The sequence below is a fragment of the Actinia tenebrosa genome, unplaced genomic scaffold (assembly GCF_029948245.1).
Source record: "Actinia tenebrosa isolate PJP-AT-01 unplaced genomic scaffold, QUT_ActTen_1.0 PGA_scaffold11__36_contigs__length_13525064, whole genome shotgun sequence".
NCBI lineage: Eukaryota > Metazoa > Cnidaria > Anthozoa > Actiniaria > Actiniidae > Actinia > Actinia tenebrosa.
The window spans coordinates 6,958,312-6,977,971 of NW_028292571.1; the positions used below are offsets into that span (position 1 = coordinate 6,958,312).

At 37.1% G+C, this 19,660-nt stretch overlaps 2 protein-coding genes across 2 annotated transcripts; both read left to right on the forward strand.

Annotated features, from left to right (window-relative positions):
- Positions 1-152: 152 nt before the first annotated feature.
- Positions 153-9,398, forward strand: LOC116295641 (spartin). Its single transcript, XM_089027659.1, has 15 exons — positions 153-306; positions 574-738; positions 818-987; positions 1,769-1,864; positions 2,941-3,267; positions 3,792-3,910; positions 4,179-4,211; positions 4,469-4,546; positions 5,487-5,586; positions 5,964-6,067; positions 6,283-6,376; positions 6,889-6,979; positions 7,810-7,873; positions 8,338-8,369; positions 8,537-9,398. The coding sequence occupies exons 1-15, from the start codon at positions 254-256 to the stop codon at positions 8,658-8,660; spliced, it is 1,650 nt and encodes a 549-aa protein (XP_088883785.1). The 5' UTR covers positions 153-253; the 3' UTR covers positions 8,661-9,398.
- An 898-nt stretch (positions 9,399-10,296) lies between these two features.
- On the forward strand, positions 10,297-19,493 carry LOC116295640 (T-complex protein 1 subunit epsilon). Its single transcript, XM_031703520.2, has 10 exons — positions 10,297-10,528; positions 10,626-10,686; positions 11,901-12,065; positions 13,379-13,577; positions 13,702-13,894; positions 14,833-15,102; positions 15,579-15,764; positions 15,880-16,017; positions 16,900-17,080; positions 17,994-19,493. The coding sequence occupies exons 1-10, from the start codon at positions 10,406-10,408 to the stop codon at positions 18,116-18,118; spliced, it is 1,641 nt and encodes a 546-aa protein (XP_031559380.1). The 5' UTR covers positions 10,297-10,405; the 3' UTR covers positions 18,119-19,493.
- The last annotated feature ends 167 nt before the right edge of the window (positions 19,494-19,660 follow it).

Here is a 19,660-nt window from a genome sequence, read left to right on the forward strand (position 1 = left end):
CTTTTGGTTCTTCCCATTGTGATTTTTTTTCAAAAATACGGAGGGAATTTGCGGGCTTTTCTGACTGGACAAAACATTCTACGGTTTTCCAAACCGGTTGACGTCACCGCACTTATTCTACGCTTGGGCTACCTGTGGTTTTTCAAATCCAAGATGGCGTCCGTGCAGAAGGAAGTTACTCACTTGTTATTCTATTATTAGACCATTTCGTAATCCTCACACCACTATTCTACCATTCTTTCTGCTCCAAAAAATGGATGACAACGCTCCAGATAAAATAAAGTCCTACCACGACGAAGCCTTCAGGTAAATAAGACATTTTTTGAATATATTTTCACATTTGTTCAAGTTTGTTCCTATGTCGACATTAGCGTATGAAAAATTTATAATAATAAATAAGTTTCAGGACTCTATTAAATTAAAATTCAAATAAAAACTCAAATTTTTGGTCAAAATATTCTTTTTATACAATATGAGACTTACTTTAAATGCAATTTAAGCTTAAGCTTATTTATAGATTACTAAATATTGGAATCCAGGTTATTATTTACGAACTTTGTTGTCATTTTTCAGATATATCAATCAAGCTCTTACTTTTGACGAAAAGGGAGATGCAAAACAAGCCTTTCTACTATACAACAAAGGGCTTAGGCAACTTATCCTGGGTTCAAATCTATCATGTAGGGGCTCTGGACCACAGTTTGACCATGCCAAGAAAATGCAAGAAAAGATGAAATTGTAGGTTCAGCTGTCAGTAATTTTTTTTTCATATTTTATACGCTAAGAATATTATTTATAACTAAATTTATTGAATCAGGACAAAAGATCAAGTTGAAGATAGAGTAGCTGCATTACAGTCACCATCCGGTGATGCAGTACCACAGAAATCACAGCCTACTGAGAATGGAGTTGAACACCATACCCTGTCAACCTTGTCTCAAGGTGCTTTGTGGGAGGACGTCAATGAGCTTCTCGTTCTTGAAGAAGGTTAGTATTTACTATTCTTTATGAACTCGTATAGAGGAACTTCATGGCAGCCATGTTGTAGCAAAACTAAAGGGAAATGAAATATCTTAACTAGAGAACGCGTTGTTAGGGAAAACCATCCTGGAAGAAAGAGAACAGGAATAGGCCCTTTGCAGTTAACGGACACGTGTCTGTACTGGAATGCAAATTTTTTGTTTTTATATTAAATTGGTGATTCTTTTTAGCTACTTGTAAAGAACTGGATGAAACGATGTGTAACCAGTGTGTTATGAAATGTAGTTTTATTACAATCTCTCGAAACAGGTTGTAGAAAGTTTGTTTGCTCACCAGTATATTTCACCCATGGGAATCATGATATTCATTCGTTTGCTCTCAGTGAATTAATCAGCACGTGGTTGTTTAGCTGCAAAGGGCCTATCAAACCAGGAACTGTAGAGATGTGAGCCAAGTGACCTCTCTTTAGACCAGCCTTGATTCAATCAAATATATATCATTAATTATAATCGATAATAATCAGTAACCAGGAACTGTATGTGTGCCTAGTGCCCTCTCTTTAGACCGGCCTTGATTCCATCAAATATATATAATATATATTAATAATAATCATATCTTTATCATTCACAAGATAAAACGATCAGCCAAAACAAATTTCATCATCGTATTCCTACCTATATTTTATTTTTATACTTATTTATTTCATGCATGTACTAGTTATAACAAGCCCTTATGGTGGAGTGTCGTCAGATTATTTCAGTTTATTTCATTATGTCTTTTTTTCTAGGTGTCAAGATGTTTTTTGTCAGTGAACTAGGAAATGTGACTACAATATCACAGCCACAAACGTTGCGAGCTTACCAGTTTGTGAAATATGAAGAAGGTAAAATATAGCTAGTAAAAAATAGCCATGGCCATATGCATTAGCAAGTTGGTTTGGGCTTCCTGTGTTTTTTGAGGGTATATTTTCCAGATGATCTGAAATAGTAATATATAAATGATGTCACTGCAAAACTGAGTTGTTAGAAAGACTACAAAAATTGACCAAAGAAAAACAAGAACATGCACGTCATTGCAAAAAAATATATAACTCGCAATACAAATTGTGTCCCTGCTACCAAGCCCTTATTAGCAACGTTATTCTTTTCATTTGGTGACCTGAAAATTCAAAATTTCAAGAGTAAAAGTGACACCTCAGTTTTGCAAATTTTCTCGATTTTGATTGGCTAACATTTTTTCTCAGATCAGCTGGTTAGACCTTAATATTGACAGCCAGACAGTGGAATATTAAAAGGGATCTGTGATGCACAGTCTGTCAGAATTATATTTATTTTCTGCATTCTACTAATAATAATTATTATTGTAATATGTAATAATTCTTTGTTTGGGCATATAATATGCAATATGTGACATGCAGGTGTTGTTCAACGACCCAATATGTGACATTCTCAATTTATTGTGTTTATAATTATGTGGGTACCCAGTGAGGGGGGGGGGGGGGGAACTCCTCTATATAGGAGGATCGGGATGCTCATCGTATCTTTTAGGGTTCCAGATCTGCAATTTGGTACCTCTTGGGGTGTCACAAATCAAAAAAGGACTACCAGAGAGTAAACCAGTACCTCTTAGGGTGTAAGGCAATAAGATACCTGAGATTATATGATGACATTCAGAATGGCAGTTGTAAATCAGGATATTTATTTTTGGTTCATTATCTAAATTCTGTCACTTAGATCATAGATAATTGGTACCTTTTGGGGATAAAAATGATTAGTTGCCGCACCAAACTGGACAGGACTCCGGCATCTCTTAGGGTTCATTTTCAAAATTTCCGATGAGAATCCCCGCCCTTCCATATATGATATAGGAGTCTCCCCAAGGTGTGGGTAGAGATAAGTTTATTACAATGGTTCTTATGAATACTTTTGTTTAATATTAAATTATTAAAATGTTCAATAGGATGTTCTCAACCTCCAGCCTTTCTTCAGTGTAGTGGTTGGATATTCCCCATGATACCCAAGAGATCTCCAGTGCTCAACACAGAGCCTCACACCTACATGTTCCCCGATATCACCATCAACCTCAATAACCCAGCACCCCAGAGACGTCCCCAAAAAGCCTTTGCTTCTGTTGGACTGATAATAAACCCTCACATCACTACTGCCGCGCTGAAGAGATTTGAGAGGATTTTAGAGTGTTATACAGATTTTCATCATTATACTCCAACTGCCCAGGAATACAAAGAGCTGGCTGTGAATGAAAATGGTGTGGAAACCGTCGCAAGCAGTGAGTACTATATATTAGTGCAGTTTTCATATGACTGTGAAAAGTTAACGACACAAACACGATCGTGACACAGAGATACGCCAGACCAATTACATTGCACAAGAATTTACTCTCCATCCAATCAAATATCCGGAACACGTCATAAACATGGCATGGACACGGTCATGCCAAGATCACAGCACTTTTAGACCAATCATATTGCGCGTGAAAAAAATCAGCCAATTAAAATTCTAAAAAGTGTCACGGCACGTCACACTTATGGCATTGAGCTTTTCACAGTCATACAAAAACTGCTCTATCAAAGGGTAACATGGTAATAATTACATGTAGATCTCAATAAAACTTTTGACTTTATTAATGCAAGTTAAATAAAATGTATAGATATAATAAATAAATACAAATAAATAAATAGGATTTAGCAGTTTCTAAAGAGGTTCAACTCACTCATGTATTTTTTATTGAGGTTAAGAATTATATTTAATGGAAGCTTTAGTTAATAAATAAATAATTATGCTGTTTCTTAGGTACTCATTCTGGTGAGGGCAGTAGCGCATATGCAGAATACTACCCGGCGTATAATGGAACAACACAACATGGATCTAGTGACCTTGCAATACAAAAACAAACAGGGGATGTTGATGAGGTGTGTAGGATAAATGGGCCTACTTTATGTAAAATGGCATTGGAAATATTAGCGTGTAGGACAGATAACAGAAAAACCCTGAACGACTAAAATTTCCTCTTAATTGCTTATAATGCATGATATGGGAACTGCATCCTGCAATCCCCTGGCCATGCCACTTTTCATTTAGTATTCTTAACAATATAAAGCCTTATTTTGGTAGTACTGTACTTTTGAGGCTTTACTAAACTTTTTGCCTTATTTTGCCTTTTTGTTGTTTGTTTCCTAGCTTGGCCTGTCCTGGGGTGACAAGATTTCTATGGTAAGCTAGTGAGATCTAAAGGTATCCTGACTATTGCAGGCTTTCATTCATTCCCAAGGGAGTGAAAATAATGACAAAAGACATGGTGGCCATGTTGGTTAATATAGCAAAAGAATTCATTGACAAGCCTTTTGTTAAATTCAACCAAGATAGCGGCTATATGCAAATAAAGAATTCTAAGTATTGATTAAATCAATCAAATCCTAAGACGTCCCTCCTCCAAACATTCATAGATCCAGAGTTTATTTTTGTTTAAGGGCATAGCTGTTGCAGCTGAGGCCATTGCTTGGGGGTTAGTCAAAGGAGCCGAGGCAGGGACTCACATCGTTCATCAGGTAATATTGATATGCGTATCCTGTAATTGATATTTGTTCACCGAACCCTATATTTTGGCATAATGGGTACTATGACAGGAGGACAATGCAGTTGTCATCTGATTGAACCCAACTTGTACATCATGGCCTGGTTGTATGAAGCCTGGATATCACTATCTTATTCAGTGGATAAATCTATTGGATAACAGCATCGACTTATCCACTGGATAAGGATTTATCTGTTGGATAGTGATATCCACCCTTTCGTACAACTGGGCACAAGGGTTGGTATACCCGATACCCATCACCTCAGGAATTTTTCTTCTCAAATATCTCTAAAACTGAACTGAACTCCAATTATAGTTCACTGAATATATTGTCTAATAAAAGGTATCCAATAAAATGGTTCTGTATAGAAATGTTTACTACAGGCACCTCACTATCAAGGGTGGCATGAGTTTCGAATGCTGCTAATATTTACTACGGACACCCTACCCAGGTTCTCCAGTTTTTCTCTTTCTGTAAAAATCAACATGTGAGTTGAGCGTTGTGTGCATAAGATAGTCAATGTAGTGGTAGTGAGTATGAGTGAAAGCAGACCCACATCAGAATTGAGTTTGTTTGATGTGTTGTTCTCTCCAGAGTAACGCAAGCGTTTTTCTCCAGGTTCTCCAGTTTTCCTCCCTCCGAAAAAATCAACATGTGAGTGGAGCGTTGTGTGCATAAAATATTAAATGAAAGTGTGAGTGAAAGTAGGCCCACATCGAAAGCTGACAAAATAATCAGCCTGTTCTAACAAATCTAAAAATTGCACGACTGAGTGGGTACATCAGGTCTCCTGACCAGGAATCATTGTTTTGACCTTGTACCAAAGCAACCTGCATATAAGCGTCCATTAGTTTAGTGTGTGTGTTTCGGATGGTCTTTTATTGATCTTTTACTGTATGTATGTTATCACCAGGGTGGTGTCAAGCTAAGAACGTCCTTAAAACCGAATGAAACTCCAACTGAAGTGGATGAAAATGTTCAGCAGAAAATAAGACATGTCAAGTCTGTGGCAGGTAGAGTTGGAGTTCCTTTTCATATTGTTCAGCTCATCCCTGCAAATTCCTGTCCGTTTTACTCCTACTGGTGATGCGTCTATGAAGCTTTTAAGTTGTGATGTATTTCTGGGTTCAACTGCTCATAAAAACCGCTAAAATAAAGCACAAAAATGTTCTCAATGATTTAACATCCAATTAGAACTTTGGACAATAAATCCTGCCATGAAGAAAAACGAGTAAAAAAGGTCTTTATAGAACTGCTTTTCGTTTTGGGCCCGGAATTCGTTTTTCCATAATCATGAGTTGTTTATGAACGATTTGATTGGTTCAAAACTGTGCTCTCCCACTGAGAAGAGAGCATGATGCATTATTTTTTCTCCCAACCATGATTCAAGGTGTTGCCTGCCAAGTAAGTAGTACAGTGGTTTCTGCTGTTGCTGCCATGACAAGAGAACTAGCGAGAAGTGTTGCACCTATTGTGGTGGAAAAGGGAGGAAAGGTATGTTAGAGTTTGCCGTTACTGATGCCAACTACTGCTGTACGTAGCTAGATAGTAAATTGATACCGACTTGCTGCATTTATTCCGCGCGCTTTCCGTCTATCGCGGCTATTGGTCAACGCGTGAATTTTTTCAAAATTTTTCAAGACAAAAAAGTTCAAACATTTATTCAAGCTCAAAATTATTTATTGGCTCGTGTTGCTTGTGATTTCTAGATGCTTCCAGAATCTGTAAAAAAGAAATCCAATGATGAAAAGGGCCAGGTAGTGGTCCAAAACGCTGTCAAGGTTGCTGTCGGTGGAGCTCAAGGTAGTATTTTGTCTGCGATTGGCCTTTTGAGTTACACATTTGCGTACATGTATACAGCTATTTCAAAAAAGGTTCAATACTGCAATACTGAATACTGAATAGTGCATTCCAAGACCAAAGTGCATTGTGGGTCTTGTTAATTTGAAATAAAAAGTAAATATACAGCAATTAACTCTCTACATGTAGTTAGTATATTGTTTCAGATGGAATACACTAAAAATAGAATAAATAATTATTATTAATCCTACTTTAGACAATGTCACTATGACCCACAATGCACTTCAGTCTTGGAATACACTATTCAGTATGCAGTATTCAACCTTCTTTGAAATAGCTGTAATAACGATTATTTATTTATGCATAGGCGACAGTTCGAACCTGTTGAGCTGCGCCACTGCTGTACTTGCAATAGTGATTAGCAATGACAAGATTTTTTCCTAAAAGATATTGCAACAATAACAGCTTACCCGTTCAGTGCTCAATAATGTATGAATATCATTCTGTGGTTACAGGGTTTGCAACTGTTTATGAAGGGCTAGAAAGATCTTGGAAGTTACTTTACAAAAGTCTTCAGCATGCCACAGTACAAACTGTAGATCACAAGTAAGGTTAATTCGTTAAAGAATTCTGACACTTAAGTAGAAGTGCGTAGAGGGTTGTTAGTATGGGAAAATGTAAAGCGTGCTCGGCCATTTGGCTAGGGAGATAAGAATCACCTATGAGATAAGAGTCTAATATGTTAATGTCTGTGACGTAATCCCAGGCTTAACTACGATTAAATATACAAATATTAAATGGTTCGCACAATAGTTAAGGTTTCCACAATGTTTATCGTAAGTGCGGTATCTCTTAATGGCTAGTGTTTAGTATTACGAGTTAAAACAAATACACTTATAAGCCTATGGTCCTGGGATAACGCACAGTGGCATTAACATATTGGGGGTATAAACCTTCTTAACTTAAGGACGCAACATTTAAATGAAGAAATATTTCCCCATTCAACTATTCACTTTATGTAGAATCAATACTGAAAGTCATTGTATCAGGGGTTAGGTGCACTTTAAAAAAACATTGCTCTTCCTTAGCTGTGCATCTTTGTGACCAGTCACCGATGATTCGTAATTAATCTCTAGATATTTGACCGCCACCCGGTTAGCTCAGTTGGTAAGAGCGTCGTTCTGTTGTGCGGGAGGTCGTGGTTCAAGCCTCGGCCGGACCAACACTCAGGGTCTTAAAATAACTGAGGAGAAGGTGCTGCCTTTGTAATTACATCTGCAAATGGTTAGACCTTTACGTAGCTCGGATGATCACGTTAATGGCGGTTCCGTCCCTAATTAACTAGAGACGTTAACAGAGGACCACAAGTTTATCAGTTGAATTACTGTCAAGTGTTATCCTCTATAAACAAAGTTAATTATTATTATTATTATTAGATATGGTCCCGCTGTTGGTGAAGCAACTGACAATTCGCTGGGTGCTTTGGGATTTGCTCTTCAGGTATACCTGACAAAATTAATAAAATGTTGAGAATAATTAAATACAATAAAATTATATAGCTGATGATGATGATGATGATAGTGATGAAGATGATGATAGTGATGGAGTTGATGATAGTGATGATGACATGATGATAGTGATGATGATGATAGTGATGATGATGATAGTGATGATGATGATAGTGGTGATGATGATGATAGTGATGATGATGATGATGATAGTGATAATGATGATAGCGTTGATTATGATAGTGATGGTGATGGTAGTGATGGTTGTGATGGTGATGGTAGTGTGATGGTGATGGCAATCATGGCTGATGAGAATGATGATAAAAGGCTTGATGTTGCATTGATAATGCGAACTGCGGAAGTGGTAATAATAAATATATGCACTGAGCTGACGACGAAAATGTTGATGATAATTTCTGAAGTTTACTTTCTTTTTCTTTTCTTATTACACTTTAGACATGTTGGAACGTTGATAATCTTGGGGTCAAGTAAGTAAAGTTCGTAGTATAATTTAGAGTGATTTTGCATTGAATTCAATTGATTTTTTCTATATTCAATTATATGAAAAACATTATTAATGCATATACATTTTAAAACTAGGTAATCTGTTTACAATTTTACCGTTAAAAATTTGCACTCATATTGTCGTCACCAGGGCTCTGGCAAAGAGAACTGCCAAGGACACTGGGAGAGAGTTGATTGGTGAAGCAGAGAAAAAGTACCTTCCACCGGCTGACGACCAAGAAAGACATATGCAACAAATGAATGGCCACAAATGATAATAATAGAAAAACTAATACTGAATAGATTTTTTTTGATATACATTTCGCTCGTCCCAGAGCCTCCTCCGACCTTTTCAACATAGATACTCTGGAAAGGACCTGGGAAAGAGGATATTTTTTATATTTACGTTAAAACTCATCTTAGTGATAAGTTTGGGTGGTTGAGTGTTAGGATCCGAAGGCTGGTCAAACATAACCAGCCCTTTCGCAGAGGTGGCCACAGTCCACCGCCCACCTGGCGCCCATCACACCTCTATTATTGCCCTATTTCACTATGACGTCACTGCTTGTTTATGTGGGGGATAGAATCGCCAAATCCTATAGAAAATTCAACAAAATTTGCTCCTAGCGAAACAGTTTAATCTAAAATAGCCTGGTTTTCAGATATAATATGTGTTAATATGTACTAAAAAATATCCTGAGCGTTTGCTGTCTATTCTACTTCTCTTTGTGGATTGATACGGGTTTTAGAACAATTTTCGGTGAATTTGCGTTGATTTGACCCCCTCCGACGACCATGATCCTTTGCGTTTAAACAATAGATTGTTTTGATGTGACGTCATAGTGCAATTAAATAGGGCAATTGAATTGTGGAGATATTTACCATTTCCTTTACTTACCCCTGGCGGGAGGGTTAAATTTTCGACAAGCGCTTTGGCCAAATGACAATCTGATTTTTTTATTCAAGTTGCAATTTTTATGCGAATAATTATTAAAAAAACAAATATTTGAGTCGCTGATGACTTAATTAGTGCACATCAGAATTATTCCTTTCGATGTGGGACACGGTTCCATTTTAAAAATCTTACGCGACTTTATTTGGAGCATAATTAATGTTAACTATAGTTAATATTAGCTATAGTGACCACAGTAAATACGTGAAACGTTAGTAATACTAAATAGCACAATTTCATGCAAATTCCATTGTTTTCTATTGTTTAATTAGCCTTATTTTGTACTATTTAGTAATTAGTGTTTCACGGATTTATTGTTTGCACTCTAACATTAAGAATACAAAAATGGAAAGGCAAAAAAAATTTTAAAAAAAGCAATTTATTGAATTAATTCTGTATAGTGTATTATTGAAATATTCAATAAAAAAATCACAATATAAATTTTCGTATATCATCCTTTCTGGCTGAGTGCACTAGTCTACTAAAAGGACGTATGTGGGGAGGGAAGTTTGGACGATACGAAAAACGGCTGCTGAGGAGACCGCTGTGCGCACAGGAACATATCGAGATGTTAATGATGATTTTTTAATGAATTAAAATTATTGCTTTCGATACTTTACGCAATCAACACCCTGACTGTGGACTTGTTTTTCTTGGTGACCGGTCGCTGAGATTCTAATTTGTTATCTTGCCGTAATTGTCCAACTATCTAGAATACAAGCATAAACAGATAAAGTGTAAGTGGACCTATTATAGATGCGTACAAAGTGTGCAAACAACATTGTCTTGTCATAATTTATATCCCCCCTTCCGTATTTGCAGCAAATCTTTTTATCTGCAGCAATCGATGTAGTTAATGTGTCCGTCTTTCAATTTTTTCATAGCTTATGGGGCACTGTAAATTTGCTTTGGACTTCCTTTGGTTTTATCTTACCTTGAAGTACTGGGCCCTAGAGGTGTTTCTTGCTGTTTCTCTCCATAGCACCAAGAAGGTGCAACAGAAACTTTACAAAATCCCAAATCATCGGCTTTATCTATCATCGTATAAACTAAAAACCTTCCACAAACATGGCTATGGGACCTCTTAGAGCTACTGCCCAAGGCATTACGTTCGATGAGTTTGGAAGGCCATTTGTTATACTCAAAGAACAGGAGACCGAACGAAGGTTGACAGGTCTCGAAGCTCAAAAGGTATTAATTCCTGTTCATGTTATACGATAAATAAAAACAAACTTTCTTCATTTCAAAGGTTAACAGGTATTAAATAAACTTATTATTATTTTTTCAGTCGCATATTTTAGCTGCCCGAGCTGTAGCTAGTATTTTACGAACGTCCCTTGGACCAAAAGGTAGGTTTGACAGTTTGATCTCTATTACACGTGAAAATGACTTCAAATACCGGCACACAGCAATATTATTCCTATTATTCGGCTTCATAGACGCAAAGCTATCGTATTTTTTAGACAATTTCAAACCAAGAGAACTAGTTTTTTCAAATTTTGTACATGTACAGAAATCATTACTCTCGAAGTTCGTTTCCTCAACACACCCTTTTGACTGCCTTTGAATTTGTGTTTACAGCAAAAAATAATGATATTATACTCTATGGATTTTCTATGTTATTAGAAGAAAGTATTCTTGTAAATTTGTTATACCATTTTTTTAAATAATAATTTTCTGAAGACAATTAATTATTTGTCAAAAAAATGACAACTAAATTTGAATCCATTATTTTTGAGTCTTAGTACTATTTGAAGATAATATAAAGAAAGCGGCTTCTCAGATATTTTGTCACACCACTCTTCTTCGTACCCTATATATCAATTTATTTATATCATGTAGCTATATCGTAATGTTTTGTAGAAAGCTGTGATTTGGCTGCAGGGCTAGAAATATTAGCAATCTTTAGATACGACGACGAGTATGAGATCGAGTATGAGTTTTAAAATTGGTCCTGTGCATGTGGTTAACACTAAATCGTAGTCGAATCTTCCAATTTTTTACAATCTAAAGTTTCAATCTACGTACACGATCACGACTACAAAAAGATAGTGCCTCTCTTTAAAAGTTAAACACTCGTACTCGTTCTCATACTCGTCATCAGATCTAAAGGTCTCTATTAATAACAAGTCATCTGATCTGCTAATGTCCAGCTACATGTAGACTTTGAGCCTGTTTAGTCCTACCTGGTGGTGTTGACTAGTAATGTTGAGCCAGAAATGAGAAACTTATATGGCCAATCAGCTGGACTGGCGATGAACCAGCCATCGTTTTTAACCTTGAGCTGTAATTTTTTGGTGCTGACTTCTTTGTAGACCACGTCTGGGCCTAGTTGTACGAAGAATGGATAGTGCTATCCAATGGATAAATCCTTATCCAGTGAAAAAATCGATGCTGTTATCCAAAAATTTTATCCACTGGATAAGATTTATTCCTTGGACAGCGCTAACCACCATTCATACGACTGGGCCCTGTTGTTTTAACTAGTACTTGAACCACATCTTCCTGCAGAACAAACTGATGTTAACAGCCAACTTATACATTAACATTTTCTTTCCTACAGGCATGGACAAAATGATGGTCAGCCCTGATGGTGAGGTGACGGTCACTAATGATGGTGCTACAATATTAGGAAGAATGGAAGTTGATCATGAAGTAGCAAAATTACTGGTTGAATTATCTAAAGCCCAGGATGATGAGATTGGTGATGGAACAACAGGAGTTGTTGGTAGGTTTTATTGAAATAAAACTTTTCAGCTTGGGCATAATTGTTCCTATTTTTTATTCCATTTCCCATAATCCTACACGTAATGCTAGAGCTCATTTTTAGCTTGTGAAGCGCAATTGAGGTGGCTAGATTTCTCATTTTTCGGATAACGCTTCTCAGCCAATCGTTTTTGGTAATTCCTGTAACAATGGAATCCATTGTATTTGCCAAGTGACGTCACTGGAAGAATCCACGTCGTTTGCAGAGGAAGCAAATTTTGGATTTTCGACCACTTCATAATCAGCAGCATATTTTGAGTATTCTTAGTTTACTTTATGCTCTTTTTACTGGACCTTGAGATATGAGATTGTCGTATTTATCATTAAGTTGGAAGAAGAATCCTAAAACAGCCTGGTTTGTTATATATTGGATTGTTTAGACTGTCCAGATAATCTCAATCGTAGAAAAATTCCATAACTGAAATGGAAAAAGAAAGGATTGTAGCCAATCAGAAGCCAATAATTTAATTGATTTAGACAACAGTTTGTTTGTACAAAGAAGTAGACCCTTTTTTGTAGTTGCACAACCAACATAGCTCAAGGCAGCTAGGTCTTTGGCTGCCATTGATCAAAAATTTAACACCAGACCATAAACAATTTGATTGATGGAAAGCCAAAAACCAAGACGTCTCAAATAATATCTAGTTGTCTGGCTCGCATAATTATGAAAATGGGAGTAAATGAAAATTTGAATGAAAATAAAATCCATTTATAAATACAGGGCTAAAGATAATGAATTTTCAGTGGCTGAGCATGAAGACCAGCCATAGTTAAACTAATCAACACGTGACCAGTCATTGTGACCAGTCATTGTGACCAGTCATTGTGACCAGTCATTGTGACCAGTCAATGGTACCAGTCACTGTGACTAGTCACTGCAACTTGTCACTGCGACCAATTAATGCGACCAGTCATTGTGACCAGTCACTGTGACTTGTCATTGCGACCAGTCAATGCAACCAGTCATTGCGACCAGTCATTGCGACCAGTCATTGCGACCAGTCATTGCAACCAGTCATTGCGACCAGTCAATGTGACCAGTCATTGCCACCAGTCAATGCGATCAGTCAATGAGACCAGTCATTGCGACCAGTCATTGTGACCAGTCATTGTAACCAGTCAATGGGACCAGGGTGCCAATTTTGACTGGACATGGTCAGTTGACTGGCTGGTATATTTAGCCTTAAAATATACCCTACCTTTGATCTACCCCCACCCACCCCTATTGGAATAATGATAGCCCCCTCCTAACATTAGTGGTTATTTGTCTTTCAGTTTTGGCAGGTGCTTTACTAGAGCATGCAGAACAGTTACTGGACTGGGGTCTCCATCCAATCCGTATTGCAGATGGTTTTGAGCTTGCTGCTAAGATAGCTATTGAACACATGGATAAAATATCTGATAGCTTTCCAGTGGATCCCAAAAACAAAGAGCCCTTGATTGAAACAGCTATGACAACATTAGGCTCCAAAATGTAGGTCCTTAGCCACTAAGAAAATGAATGTACTGTACGTGTAGTTGTCGGTCCTTGTTTTCAGTGTACTATTTTTCCATTCTAAAATTCTCATCTAAAATATACCCATACTATGCGTCCCCAGAGTAAGCAGATGTCATCGTCCTCTAGCAGAAATAGCAGTTGATGCTGTATTGTCTGTAGCAGATCTAGAACGCAAGGATGTAGACTTTGAACTAATTAAAGTAGAAGGCAAAGAAGGTGGTAAACTAGAAGATACTATTCTAGTGAAAGGTGTTGTAGTTGATAAAGACATGAGTCACCCTCAGATGCCCAAGGTATGCGAAATATATTAATATTAATATTAATATTAAATATTAATGAGTTTGATTACAAGCCGTGATCATTGTTTTGATGTTTTTGGGTGAAAATTAAAATAATTGGAATTTTTTTGATCAAACAAGTAATCCATGAGCCAAATCATGAAAAATGGTGCACACATAAAACAACTTTTCACTAACCTTGGCTTATGGACTAAAGTTAGTGTAAAACATTTTAGAAGAAAACTGAGGTATGTTACAGAAAGACGTTTCAGGGTCACCTTGAACCTGAGTCAAGATGACCCCAATCCCCCTTATTTTTCTTCTAAAATGTTTTATTTTCTATTTTTTGCTTGCTTATTGCTGTGAAGCCGTAAGGTGAGCAGCAACCCTAATCTCGACACCACAGTTTTTGCATGTTGGGAACCCTGTGGACTGTATGACACCAAAATCTTGAATTCGGATCATGGTGTCGGTCCAGCCGGATTTATTGGAGGATGCTTAGAATATGCTTGGGAACCGGTCATGTGGTAGCGTGTCTTTGGAGAATGCTCGGTAAATACTCAGCTTGGCTGCAGTACATATAGATTGCAGAGTTCTTCATAAGAGGAAACGCGCATTACGTTGAAAGCACGTTTTCATTGTGGGTTGCAAGATACTTTGTGGGGTTATTTGAGCGTCTATGCTGCCCCTCGAGCTCATTTACATGAACACTGTCAACTTTAGTAGTCTGGTATTGTTGATGAATGCTTTGAAGTATCTTGGTGCCGGCTGTTGGTAAAATGTGGTCTTGCATATATCCGCAGCACTTCACTTACATTATGTAAGGACTAGTAACAACTAGATTTACAATAAATAACACAAGTCAAAAATCACAAAAGGGGGACAGCAGAGAAGAACTTAATCCTCATGTTAAGTTTTGTAACTCCCCTAATTATTTTGTTATCCAATCGCAGAGTATTAAGGATGCAAGAATAGCAATCCTTACTTGTCCATTTGAACCTCCAAAACCCAAGACCAAACACAAGCTAGACGTTGCCACAGTAGAGGACTACAAGAAACTGCAGCAGTACGAAAAGGATAAATTTGTTGAAATGGTCAAGCAAGTCAAGGATACAGGTGCTAATCTAGCTATCTGTCAGTGGGGATTTGATGACGAAGCCAATCATCTTTTACTACAGAATAATTTACCTGCTGTTCGATGGGTTGGAGGACCTGAGATTGAGGTATATATAGACCTATTTAAAAATCATTGTGGAAAATACCAAAACAATTTGTGACATTTCTTTTGTATTTTCCTATGCTGTAGCTCTAGAAAAAATAATAGACTTTATCACAGTCTTCTTATTTCAGATCTTTTCGATTCCCTTGTGTATCATTTCTTTGTTTACAATGAAGTTAAAGAAGATAAAATAATATGGATAAAACTAAAGAATTTTTTAGTTCAATTAAACACTAAAGAAAAAATCTTTATGATGATGAGGAGGAGGATGATGATTATGAAAAAACATATTATATTCTCAAGGGATTTGCACGAGAAACCATAATTTGGTCAACTGTTCTTAACAAATAAAACTGCTTTTTTCATGCTCTGTCCATTAATACAGCACATTCCTGACCGATCGAGATGGCCATACTATATATTATATACAGTAATAAAGAATTTTGAGTTTAAATTCAGAATCATCTTTTTCTTTTACAGCTTATAGCTATTGCTACTGGAGGTAGAATCGTCCCAAGGTTTTCAGAACTGACAGCAGAGAAATTAGGCAAAGCTGGTTCCGTCCGAGAACTGAACTTTGGAACGACCAGAGACAAGATGTTGGTTATCGAAGACTGTCACAACTCAAGGGCTGTTACTATTTTTATTAGAGGAGGAAATAGAATGGTAGGTACAATACTTTACTCCATTCTATCTAGTTTTTTAAATAATCTTTTTGGATTTAAATTTCATTGAGAATTTCTTCACAATTTTTAAGACATTTTTATTTTTTGATATTTAGATAATTGAGGAAGCCAAACGTAGCATCCATGATGCTCTATGTGTTGTGCGTAATCTAGTAAGAGACAACAGAATTGTCTATGGAGGAGGAGCCACAGAAATTACCTGTTCTTTGGCGGTAGCTAGCGAGGCAGACAAGGTAAGATAGCCCTTTGACTTGTAACATGTGGATTTCTCTTCCCTCTTATGATAATATTAATACTTTAATCAAATATCAAATACATGTAAATACATGACTGAAATTAGAAAAGGTGGACTTTGAGGTTAACCCTATATACGAGTCCCCTGAAAAATCCCAACAGTCCAGACCAGCTTATGCATACCTACCAAGGTTGGAAGATTCAAGTTATTGTTTGAAATTTGATTTCAAGTTTGTTTTGCAGCTTACAGAAATTGAAAATTTCAAATCAGGCCTTGATTTAAATCTCAATTTGTGAAAGGATTTTTTGTATAGGAAATCGCACAATCTCGAGTACAATTTGGAAATTAATAGACATGAGTAATGTTTTGAAAGTTCTTGTAGTTGCCAAGCCTTTAGGCGAGATCATGCGATTTTTTGTTTATAGTTCACTCAACAAAAATTTCAGTAAAAAATGTGAAACGACACCGTTCATCTTTGTCTATTTGGCGGCCGATTTTTATTCCATCGTGCAACTGAAATGCATAAAAAAGATTAGTTCTTATTAGTTTTTAAGGCTTTTTTTTGCCGCTGTTGACATCGTTTTGGCCATGTTTCCATAGCGACTTAATTCGGTACTCCTACGGAGTACAATTAACGCTATAATTGTACTTCTCTCGACCAATCAGAGTCGAATAATTTTGTTGAGTGTACTATAAGAACAATAACTTCTATTAAATTTGTTTGGTTTTGGATGTGTCAAATGTTAGTATTGCCAAAGCGCATACCTAATCTTGGAGGTAGCGGTGAGCTGGTTTGACTGTCATGGAGTTTTTATTTATTCTGATCATAATGTTTGCATTAGCCACATAAATTAAATACACGTCATTTGTTACTTTCTAGATCTCTACAATTGAGCAATATGCCATGCGTGCATTCGCTGATGCCCTGGACAACATCCCTCTAGCCTTAGCAGAGAACTCTGGTTTGAACCCTATACAGACCGTAGCAGATATCAAATCTAAGCAAGTAGCTGAGAAAAACCCAAGACTGGGAGTGGACTGCATGGATACTGGCATTAATGGTAACATATAGTATAGTTTTGTTATTTACCCCTCCCCTCCCCTAGATGGGCTACAAGGGGGAGGGGAATAAATACTGGCATTAATGGTGACATATAGTTTTGTTACTTACCTCCCCTTCCCCTCCCCTAGATGGGCTACAAGGGGGAGGGGCATGGATACTGGCATTAATGGTAACATATAGTTTTGATATTTACTTCCCCTTCCCCTCCCCTAGATGGGCTACTATTTCCTTAATTAAAAGGGGGAGGGCCAATGATATTGCTAATCTCTTCATACACCTCCCTGTCTCTTAAAGTCCATGTAGGGGTCTGTTGGTGATAGATTTGAAAATGATGAGCATATAGCTGGGGTTAATAACCGTTCTATTTTAGTATCAGTCTGACATGAGGAGGTATTAGATATTAGCCTGTCGAGCCGGTATGATGAACGTTTGCTAGAAGTTACCATTGGCCTAAAAACATGTGTATAAACATTTGCTGAATACAGTAGTTAAATCAAATTCTGCTCATTTACATCATTAAGTAAATCCATTAATCATCTAAAGATCAACGCATAGACTATTGAATATAGTTGCAGTGTGTTTGTCAGTGTAAGTACGCCGTATTGGAATACAGATTTGTCAAGTTTGTCACTCAATGCCGGAAACAAAAACGGAGAGTTTTTTGGCAGGCTGGTCGTTCTTTTGCGAGTTTGTCGCTTCTTCTTCTTCTTCTTCTTCTTCTTCTTCTTCTTCTTCTTCTTTTTTTTTTTTTTTGTTTTTTTTGTTTTTTGTTTATTCGGTCGCGTTTTGTTCGGAGTTCATGGTTTTTTTAATATTGTCAAATCAGAGTTTGTTCCTAGGAAATTTGGTCTTTCTTTTTCTTTTGCTTGCCAGACTATGAAATGATTGAGTGTGTTTTATTCACTTTCCAGACATGAAGAAACAACACGTAATAGAGACACTGATTGGAAAGAAACAACAGATCAGTCTCGCCACACAGCTAGTTAAGATGATCCTGAAGATCGATGACATCAGAATCCAGGGAGGTTCATCATAATGCAGAATACAAATCCAGAATGCAAGAATCGATGTGTGAGCCGTAGAGGTTGCGTGTTGTTAGTCGACAGCGTTCAATTGAGCAGACTTCGTGTTTGTGTGGGTTAGGACGTGACGTGACGTGCGGTGATTGTGATTTTGTCATGTTTGGGTAACGTAATCAATCTACTATGTCGTGTTTGATTTTTCAATTTTGGAGAAGATTTTGTATGGCGTAACTGTCACGTGCAGCACGGTCACGGCACAGAGTTAACAACAGCTGTCACGGCTTGCGACATTACTGCTTACCCAATCAGAATATTGAGCCATGGTATCATCACGGTCACGGCATGTCACGTCTTTAAAGCAAGGCTTTTCACCAAAGTACTGACTCAACTGCTGACTAAATACTTCCTCTATTGCAAATTCTTGATTTTCATGTGACGTCACAGTCGCCATGTTGGATGTTTTTTTTTATATATAAAACCCGAATCTTAGTCATTGCTTTTGTTATAACATCCAGCATGGCTGATATGTATTTTTCCCTTCGTTCTTTAAAGAATGAATTCTATCCAAGAATAAATTCGTCATGATGAAGAAAATGTTGGTACTCATGCAAATGTCGGTTAAGGTGACTGCCTATTTTTGGAAAACGATTTAAACTTTTTTTTAAACTTCCATTTTCCCAATTGAAATTTAATGCTGATTCCAAATCTGGAAAGAAATATTGGGTGTCCCGAGCTTGTTTTCGAGATAATAAGCATTTAATGGAAGTGTATGGTTCTTCAATAAAATCTTATAGATTTTTCAGCGGTTTTTGAGCGCGCGCGCATCTTGGGCTCAAATCGAACGTTCAAAAGTAGGCAGCCACCTTAAATGTAAAGGTTCGCCCAATAAATAGTTATTCCGAGGTTAGGGGAAAAACTGGGGTGAGTTTGCAGTGCATTGTGGGACTGTTTTAGGGGCGAAATAGACGTCATCGTGGAAATATGTCCCCTTAAACAATCCCACAATGCACTGCAATACCAACTCAATCAGTCTTCTCCACAACCTAGAAATGGCTGATATTAAATTCTTCCCATCTGTTTGAGGATTAGCTCAAGACTTTTTAGTTCTTTCCTGTCTGTTTCTTTCTCCCATTATTATCCACGTTTCCTGAGGCAACATCACAGTATTTACTACCATTATCGTTGACGTGGGAACCAGAAAGTTAGATGTAGATTTTAAAATGCTTTTACTACTTCTTACGCTATTCTTCATCACCTACTAAGAGTTTCCGTCATTGGATTTAACTTGTCGCAAACTTAGCGTGATTTAAAAACCTTTCGACAGTGCTATCACTCATTTCACAAAACGAAAACGTGTGTGCTTGCAGATGAAATCTATTTTTGGCGTAATGTTTTTTTTCTCTTGTTTTTGGGGGGGGGGGGGGGGGGGGGGGGGTGGGGGATTGGGACTGGGAAGTTTTCCAAATACAAATAGACTTTTCCTCAATATTGAGTAAACGAAATATGATGAACATTCGTGTTATATTGATATTCCTTATTGAGAAGCACCGACCTTA